At 34.4% G+C, this 10,575-nt stretch overlaps 1 protein-coding gene across 1 annotated transcript in view; it reads right to left on the bottom strand.

The window, feature by feature from the left end:
- The window catches only part of LOC136831119 (ionotropic receptor 21a-like), a 33,486-nt gene that overhangs the window by 13,350 nt on the left and 9,561 nt on the right, over window positions 1-10,575 (bottom strand). Inside the window, exons 2-4 of the mRNA XM_067091073.1 lie at window positions 8,764-8,869; window positions 2,017-2,147; window positions 1,321-1,416 (exon numbers count right to left, since the gene is read on the bottom strand). Of these exons, the coding sequence (XP_066947174.1) occupies window positions 1,321-1,416; window positions 2,017-2,147; window positions 8,764-8,869 (333 nt within the window). The remainder of the gene's footprint in view (window positions 1-1,320; window positions 1,417-2,016; window positions 2,148-8,763; window positions 8,870-10,575) is intronic.

The raw sequence follows: 10,575 nt of genomic DNA, 5'->3' as shown, positions 1-10,575 counted from the left end.
TCTCCGAATCTTTTGCAGAGCTCTTGACACCTTTCATGTTACACCTATTCTGTGATTCACTGCTCTCCTCACCATCATCCCTGACATTTGACCTCTCAATTCATATACGATTCTTCCAATCTTTTTTTCCAACAAACTTGCTAACACCCTTCCTGGCTTCTATTCACTATCATATCCTTACTTCTGTTGTCGTTCAATTTCAACTTGTTTCGCTTGCAGACACTCAAACTTTTTCAACAGTCGCTGCTGCTCGTCTTCATTATTGCCAAACAGCGCTGTCATTTGCAAACATCAGTCAGTCCAGACTCCCTAGACTCCATCCACAACCCTTACTTTTATTCTGTAAATTTCCTACTTACATTACTTGGTTTTTCGCTAACTTCCCATTACCAACATTCATCCATTTACATAATGTAACCTTGTCTGAGAAACAGCTTTGTTCCAAACTAGTCACTCTTCAGTCTTACATAACATGTCTACACAAGCACCATTTTCAAAAAAAACTTCCGATCACTTTTGACTGTTTCCTAAACACATCTCTGTTGTCACTTCTACGACTAGCTTTAGTTACGTTCATGTTATTAATCGGCATTTTCTATTTATTTTCAAGGTACTCATATCACTTAACTGCCCTCTAAATTATTCATCTTACCGAAACACCCACTGCTCTTCGTATTGTAAGCTCTCAGTCGGCCGTTGCGCTTCTTAATGAAATTCATTGCAAACACCTTCCCATGAAGATTAAGCAATGCCGTTTGTACATTCTTCTCGATCATCTATTCCTTCATGCAAAATGAACTGCTAACTCTGCTGATCGCTTCTCTGGAATCTTATCTCACACACCCAGGTTAGCTACTCATACTCATTTTTACCATAATACAGCATGCCATTTGCAAAGACACTAGTCTTGGCGTCCTGTTATTCTTTATGTTTACAGGTTCTTTCTTCTTCAGCCGTTAAACCCATAACATAACTCAGATTTACATTAACTTCTTACATCATTCAGATCTTCTCTTCTACAGTCCATCTGTTATCAGCCTTTGGCAATCCACGGTATTCTCTTCAGAAATAGCATTTTCATTGTATCCTCAATTCAGACATTCCTTTGTTCTTGAACAACTACTGTCCACCAAAACAACGTTTTCCATTAAAATCTCCCTCCCATTCACCCCTAACATTTTAGCGGATTTCAAGATCTCTTTTCACTTTGTCATTAATTTTTCTATCTTTAAACAATCTCCTTTTCATTCACTAAAGCCCTCATTCCTTAATCCTGCCAATCGCTTTTATTTATTCTACTTTTTTTGCCATAATTATTACCTGTCGAGCAGCAGAGATGAGATATTCCAGGTGAGTTCTGTTTGTCGAAAAATCGAGGACTGCTACTCCCTCTGATTTGCCAAAATCACTTAGTTCCTGTCAAAGACGCATCGATATATGGACGACCAATCATTAACAATAATGATTAAAATAGAAAGGGTACACCAGTTATTCATGGTAACACCTCCTACGGCAACTACTGCTAATATTGCTGCTGCGGGGCAAGAAATCCAGTAGAGAGAGAGAGAGAGAGAGAGAGAGAGAGAGAGAGAGAGAGAGAGAGAGAGAGAGAGAGAGAGAGAGAGACGGCAGTTAGAAAAAAATTGAAAGTGATAAGGAAAAATCAGCCAAAAATACTTTCTTATTTTCTTAAACATTAAACTTTTATTTGTTATGTATATGCCTGTTTGCCCACGACAAGTTATGTTAATGAATATCTATGAGCAATTTTTCCAAGCTACCCTTTGCGTAAAAGAATTGCCACTTCCTCCCTGTTTCTTAGTAATAGCAGCACTTTTGCACAGTACGTTTTATATTCTATATCTCTCCCTGTTTTCCTTTTATATAGAACATTCTCTCCATTATGAATCGAATGAATTCATTTTCCCTTCTTTTAGTCTAAAGCGAGGCTTTTGCTACATATGGACACTAAATTAGCCTTGGCATTGGTCTACAGAGTATATCCAATATCCTTACCTTGGAAATAGCCCCATAATTATAGGCACTTCCATCCATGAAGAGGATGTAAGAACAAGAAGGCAAGTGTCCCTCAGTGACGGAGATCAAGGCAGTTAAAGCACCATCTCGAGAACTGGCAGCTTTCTCCTCTGAAACACAACATTCGAAGTGTTAAGATGAGATTCGAGTTTCAGATACTGATAAAGCAAACATTCAACGATAATGTATGGCGTTTTTAGATAATGACAATGAAAGCATACCTCAAAGCAAAGATAATGCGTTCAACTTATAGGTTTCTACGACAAGCATGGAAAGATGATGGCTTCGTAAATATGACTTGGTGGAGGAAGCATCCGAAATGGATAAGTTTTTGAACAAGGAAGAAAGAGAAAATTTCTGAAATACTGATGCAATGAGTGCATCAGCATGCAATACAAACTGCCCACGGGACAGACTACGAACGCAACACACAACGCACACACACACATACACATATACCAGTACGTGTGTATGAATGTTGTGGATGCTTACACATGAATTCCTTGCATGCTCGTTAAAGCTCACAGAGGCATTTTATATTATTGTGTTGCTTTATTGTTAAGTTATTCTGTTCTGTAAGTCCTTATTAATCAGTTGGCGTGTGTGTATGTAGCTACGTATTTCAGAAAGCAAAATCAGTAATCAGAAAGTCACGGCTTCTTGTAAGACGGTGCTCTGATGATAAAACATATTACACTCTCTAGACATGAAGGCTCAGTACGATAGCTCTAATTCTTGCATTTTTAGTTAAGAGGATTATAGCAGTTCCCAAGTTTATTGTTAGTGGCTTTAGACGATCATTAAGTCTATCTACCTATACTTCCTCCTCTCCCTTTGTCACTTTCCTGGAAGAGTTCCCATAACACTCCAATACGCGGACGCGTAGAAGAGAAAAAGAAGTCATAAGCTTTCATGAAACGATTCCGATTTCAATAACGGTTCTGATGCAACTATATTGATTTTCTAATCTTTATATACATATATATATCTATATATATATAGTATATATATATATATATATAATATATATATATATATATATATATATATATATATATATATATATATATATATATATATATATATATATATATGTATGTATGTGTGTGTGTGTGGTAACTTAAGGTCGTAGCCTACACCAATCAAGAATTAATGCGCAAAGATATTAGAGGCATTGGCTGCTGAGATGTTATCAAAAGACGAAAAATGATCTAGAAATTAAACTTAGCTATCGTTCTTCCTCAAGGTAAAGTAAAGTAGGTCTTCAACCAGTAATGGAATATCACCACGGAAGTCGTCTTGGTTTGTATTCATAATCTTCTGATAAAAGCCTGTTTTCAGTTTTATATAATTAATTCTCTTCAGGAATCCCCAACCTTAACGACACAAGAATTCATTTCCCTCACCTGACGAAGCTTCCAGTCAAATTGGGCCTCTCAAATTTTTATCCTGAACACTTACCAGTCAGATAACTACTTTCCGTCGGTTCTTTTTCAGACTTGCTACCCGCTCTTACTACTTGCAAATCATAATGATATATAAGTCGCAATGCTTTAATAAAAAAAAATCAATGAAATAATAGTAACAACAATAACTTTATCACAAAGAAAGGTAAGAAAAAATGGGGTGGAGATGGATTTTGCCAAATTAACGCAGTAACACAGGCCAAAGATTAAGACTGAAAACGCAAGGAATTCTAGGAATCATTCGGAATCATTATTACATGACAGAGGGGAATTTTTTAGTACAGGAATGCAGGAGAATGGGGAAGGTAGTTAAGAAAAAAGTAAGAGAGGAAAAAATTACTATACAATGATACAGTTTCTCTCTCTAACTCCGCACGGTTCATATGGTAAAGAACATAAGCTAACTTTTCTGTCAACTGCACGAAAACCTGTCATCACTTAGATTAGGCATGTCCAGAGATTTCTATGTATGTTTGGTTATCGTTCTTGTAATAAAAAACCGAGAATGTTTTTTTTTTTTTGCAATTGAACAACGGAAATGACACCTTTATCACAAACTTTGCCTCTTACATGAATCGCTGACTATGGAATAATGGGCCACCAGAGAATCTAAGTTACGAGTGGTTAAGGAAGTTCACTTACTCTTTTCTTTTTTTCTAATCCATCACGGCAGATACGGATAATTGCACACCATGCTTCTTTTATTTTTGGACATTTTGTGGTTCCGAATATAATTTTTTTTTGGGACGAACTTCGTAATTCTTTATTTAGCCTCAATATTCTTTCTCAGTAACTGCATGATTTTTGGAGTGTTGTTCATAAATGAATTGTCTTTGTTTGAATCAGGATTCTCTTTGTAATGAGAATTAACAGTAATTATAATGAAAAAAAGAAATATTTAATGGAAAAGCATATTTCTTATTAACGGCATCATATTTTTATAGTTGATGTGTCTTTGCATCTGATGTTTTGTAGGTATTTTTGTGGATAATATATTCCGTAAATGTTCTCTATAGAGAAGAGAAGAATTCGAATTTCACTGATGAATAGTGAAAATTAAACTGCCATGGTAGTAAATTCAGCTAGGCATACTTTGCTGGAAAGTTACATAAAAAACAATCAATTCAGATCAAGTCCATGGCAACTGAACTTGATCTATTAGATGTAAAGGCTAGATTCTTTATAAAGGAAAAAAGCTTGATCCAGTCTGATAGACGGTTAAATCCAGAAATTAAGGGCTAAGTCTAAAAGCCCACCTGAACTCAGTTCACGAGGTAGATGTCCAAGAAGTACGTGTTAAATTCAGTCTCCCTTCTGGAAGACTGTAGTCCAGAACAACACAGCAGGGACTGGTCTATTAGAAATTCAGAAACGGATTAATTCAGTCTTCAGAAGGCTTAAGTTTAGAGAGAAGAGCCAAATGCATAAAAAAGAGCCAAATTTAATGAACTTAAAAACTTGAGCAACATAACCGGCCTGGTTAGTCTGCTGCAAAATGATGTTGGTTTTTGATGTTCTTAAATTGGGCTGGTTTTTGCCAGCATGGGGTCTTGATACCTGATAATCTGTTCTTTTTCTCTCAGAGACATTTCACCAACCACTGGCACTTATAACAAGCACCCGCGCCTACAGACATATGCAAGGATTAAAAATGGGTTCTTATTGATATGTTTGACTTCTGGTTAAAAAACCACAGTATATACAGACTATCGTATGCCTGACAGCAATAAGAAAATTACATGAGCTTTGAACTTTCTTTACGGTCCTTTTCAACTGAAGGGGACCTTAGCGAAGACCAAAAGCTCCAGTGATTATTATTGACGTTTATTATTCTGCATGCACAATGGCTTTTTCAACCAATACACACACTATATATATATACAGTATACATTATATACATATATATATATATATATATATATATATATATATATATATATATATACTGTGTGTATGTGTATGTATATATATATATATATATATATATATATATATATATATATATATATATATATATATATATATATATATATATATATAGATCTACCTCCATCTATCTATCTATCTATCTATCTATCTATATATATATATATATATATATATATATATATATATATATATATATATATATATATATATATATAAATATATATATATATACACATATACAAAAGGGAACTTGTGTCGTTGAATCATTAAAGGTAATACATTTTCAATCTCCTAGACAGTACAATAAGTCATTGTCATTCATAAATAGAAGATTTATGCTTACATGCAATATCAGTAACATTCATTTGATTTGCTTTGCGGTTCATTTATTCCGTAATGACTCTGGATGGTCTTATTTATTATTTAGTTTGATCCATTTGTAATGAAGGTGTGTAATCTCTGCCATAGCTCTGCTGGCGTGTTCGCGTGGTTGGTGTGTAACGTGCCACGCATACTTTTTGCAATATTTATCACTATCTATGAATCGCTAACTTGGTCATGCAATCAGGGAACTAGAATCTTTATATACATAACTTCTACACCCGGGAGAGAGTTCGACATGTTAATGAAACTAAAAGACTTCAAATCTTTAGAACGTTCAGCCAGTTTAGGGTAAAAAGAGAACATGGATAAAGGGAAACTGCCATTTTCGAAGGAGATTACACTCATTAAAAACAAAAAATAATTACCCTGAGTCTAATGCTCAAGTACTATTGATGGAAGACCAACTCCCAGAAACACAGAATTGATGTATGTTACGTTAGGTGTTGAAAGATCATTAGTAGCCAACACTAAGCACAAAAACTTTTACTAAAAATGTTAAAAAAGCACGAACATACTATATTACTGTAAAAAGCCCAGTTATTGCAATCTATAAACACAAGCTTTAGACGAATTTATCAAAAACGTAAAAAACAGCATATTCTAATAAGCCTAGGTGAGCTCTCTCACGTCCTTGTGTCCCCTGCCTCACATTTCGTAAGCAGAACTACATTTACCCAGGACCCACCCATACCGCACGTTCATGAGCTTTACGATAAAATGTAAATCTAACAGTGAAGTGATTTCACATAAAAACCAATTTCTTGCCCTAGGTTTATAACTGAGATGTCAAGTTTTGATTTTCTAAGATTCGTGGAGAGACGGAATAAAATACAGAATTTATCATTAAAGTCTGAATGTAAAATTCTCTCCTCTTAAAGGAAACTCACACGATTATTATAGAGGAAAAAGAAGTTTGGCTAATTAGAATCCTTCATCATTTTTGCGTGATTTGGTAAAATTTCTTTCTTTGAATTTTAATTCATTCAACACAACGATTTAATTTGAATACCTTCACGCCATGTTCAAGAAAGGGACTTTGGACCCTCCAAAATCCTTGATTTCTCGAAGTGATTTGTAAAAATATTAAGAATTCCAAAGGCGTTTTATTCTCTTCCCAGAGCCATTTAATTCGAGTATCCACAACCAAAGTTCAAAATTCGAAAAATCAGAGAGCTCTTTTACTCATAAGATTAATGGTTACGTGAGATCATGTTTTCAGTTATCAGTTCAAGACAAAGCTTTGCAAAACTTTTGTAACTGCTGGATCGTGTATTAGAAAACAATCACGTAGATCGGGACACATTATTTTCTGATTTTCACGATTCAACCGTTGAAGTACAGAAAGTTGGGTGCTAGTACTAAACACCGTATGGTAAATGTTAAGTGGACAGCCGCACGAAGATATCGTTTATTAATATAATAATTTTTGTCGACCACACAATATAGAAATGGGCGTATATAATAATTTGATACCCGAGGGGCTAGTACTAAACACGGCGTCCCTAGGAACTTCCGCCGTGTTTAGTACTAGTACCTCGAGTAGGCGACGCGTAGAAAACAAGTCAAAGTAGCACCAAAATTTGGTTTTAGGAACTCATAACTCATGAACGGTAATCACCAAAAGACAGATTCAAGAAACCAAAAGTAGTTTAAAAGATTCGCAATCCGGAGATTAGTATTTGATGTCTTTCAGCTACTTCAACTACCCCTTAAGGCAAAAAAATCACCAGAGCACACGCAAGGTTTTGCAAGAAAAGTTTTCTTCTTCCGAATGTCGATGCAAGCCTCGATACTAATCTATTTATGACGCAATAAGAATAATATTAAAAACACAAATACAGCTCGACGACATCTGCGGTTATGCTGTCGCTTCACATTTATACTGGTAAATTAAGTCAACCTCAAGACATCGTATCTCGATAACTTCTAAGAGGCATTTCTGTGACTGTCCCAATTTTTTAAAGGGTAGGCTACAGAATGGCTAATTTCCTTTGTAAAATGCTTTTGAAATCAGTTGCCTTTAACCGAATTTTCTAATGATTTTCTCATGTAACTGTGACGCCATTTCACGTGATAGAAATTTTCGACTACTTTCAAAGCACACATCAAACAAGTAACTTTAAAACGCAAGCATAAGATTTTTATCATTTGTGGATTTCTCATATTGAGCTATACAAAACTGTTAAGGGACACGGCTAAATGTCGGAAATATCAATATCTTTTTATGTATCTAAGTATCTATGTATTTATATATATGTATATATATGCATATATATGTATATATGTATATATACACACATATATATACATACATACATACATATATATACACACACACACACACATATATATATATATATATATATATATATATATATATATATATATATATATATATATATATATATATATATGACTTTTTATCACATCACCGTGATTCATATACAATCAGTAAGCTACAAACGTCCTTTAATATCCAATTCGCTCTACCTCGGAAATAATATATTTTCATATATGTTACCGAAGGTGAATTTTTTAGTTGATAATAAGTTCGTCGTCCCGTGGGTTCGAGCCCACGGGACGACGAACTTATTATCAACTAAAAAATTCCCCTTCGGTAACATATATGCTGGTTCGAGCCCACGGGACGACGAACTTATTATCAACTAAAAATTCCCCTTTCGGTAACATATATGAAAATATATTATTTCCGAGGTAGAGCGAATTGGATATTAAAGGACGTTTGTAGCTTTGATTGTGTATATATATATATATATATATATATATATATATATATATATATATATATATATATATATATATATATACTATATATATATATATATATATATATATATAGAGAGAGAGAGAGAGAGAGAGAGAGAGAGAGAGAGAGAGAGGTCGAAACTAGATTTCTAATATTTTCGACACGACTGTAACGACTTACCTATTATCAGAGGTAAACGAGCGGTGGTGATCTCTGTAACCAGCACCGCCCGCAGAATCAGTCCGAAGAAGGTGAACTTCATTTCTTCACTCTCGGTGTACTGAAACTAAAAATAAAAATGTTAAATTCACAAGTAACTGCCTTTTTAAAATGTTCATTATAAAATGGTAATTGCATCAGCCGTAATGTCCTGATAAGTCTGACCGTTCCGAATACTAATAGGTTCATTGCATTCAAACACCTCGTTTCACCTTTCCATTAGTTGTGAACAAGAAAAAAATTAATTTGTCTAAAAGATTAGTCTTGTATGTTTCGTTTCCCTGGTCATAAATAAAAAATTAATGTCTTTCTCTTTTGTTAAAGTAAACTGAACCATCTAAAGCGTTTTCCAAGTTTCCTTATACATGACAGACAGCATGAATACAAAAAATAAATTAAATAAAACACCCTTTTATTAAAATGCACTAAAAAGTAGGAAATAATTCTTTGAGACGCTATGATTTTCTTACAATTAATCATGTCTACATAAATCAAGGCGTGGGTGCCAAACATGGAAGGAAATGCTACAAGAAATAAAAAATATATATATTTCTTTTCTTGTAGCATTTCCTTCCGTGTTTGGCGCCCACACTTTTATTTTTGTAGACATGATTAATTGTAAGAAAATCCTGGTGTTCCTCAAAAAATAATTTTTTACTTTTTAGTGCAGTTTAATAAAAGCGTGTTTTAATTTTTGTTTATTTTTTATTTTATATTTTTTAGTTTTGACAGAAATTGTAACCGATTTATGACTGTAGCTAACGAAATTGAACGTGATATCCTATCGAGCCAAAGACGGTTTAAAAAATCCGTAGAGTTATTAATTTATTCTACCGAGTCAAAGCTGAGATACTGGGAGACGTCACTGTAGGGTCATTAGAGGTCACTGCTGACCTACTAATCATGTAAGGTTGTGTTGTCACCGGGATTGAGTAACCACGCAAAATTTCAAGTCCCTCAGATGAGGGGAACAAGTCGAAATTTGAGTTACAGTTTTTGACCCAAACAGACAGACAGACAGATGCAGAAGTCACGTTAAATAAAAGCATGTAAAAAGATTAAGAAAAATACGAAAATTATATTGAAGAAAATAAATGCAGTTTTGTGGCATCTTTCATAAATACCATATGTATTATTATTATGTTTTTTTTTTTTTTTAATTTCAAAACGATAGCTAATATATGTGGGAAGATGCTGCTATTTCCGTTTTATGACGGCGTCGCGTCGTAGCAGATTCACTTCGATGGAAAATTAGTAATCGATTTTGAGTCCTTTCTTTCCGCATCTATCATCTCTGATCTATTGTAGCTCCTGTCAATCAGCCTTACTCGTCTGCCACTCTTCAGGTGCCCAAATTACTGCCAGCTTGTCATAGTGAAATCATAAAGTTCAAACATATAAATGTGTCAAAAAATAAATTTTTGTTAGGAATGTAGTCATTTTCACTGCCTTCATCCAGGTAGCCGAAGTGTTATGTTGGCTTATTCGTTTATTCTTTAAAGTACGACAAATCCCTCATATCTGGATGGCTCCTTTGATCTCCTACTTATGATCGAAACAACGGTCATCCTGATTGCCGCTGATACTGATCTTACCATCACTTGGATCCTTCCATCCCCATTCCTCTCTTTTATTTAAGGATACTTCACCGGCCAACGTTTCTTGAGTTTACGCAAAAAGTACTCTCTTTCTCTCAGAACCCAACGTGTCTTATATTGTGCTTAGTGGAGTTTCCTCCTCATGAGGAGTCGGTTCGGTCATTTTTACCTTCCT

The sequence above is a fragment of the Macrobrachium rosenbergii genome, chromosome 48, assembly GCF_040412425.1.
Source record: "Macrobrachium rosenbergii isolate ZJJX-2024 chromosome 48, ASM4041242v1, whole genome shotgun sequence".
Classification (NCBI taxonomy): domain Eukaryota; kingdom Metazoa; phylum Arthropoda; class Malacostraca; order Decapoda; family Palaemonidae; genus Macrobrachium; species Macrobrachium rosenbergii.
This window is presented reverse-complemented; position numbering and strand designations above follow the sequence as displayed.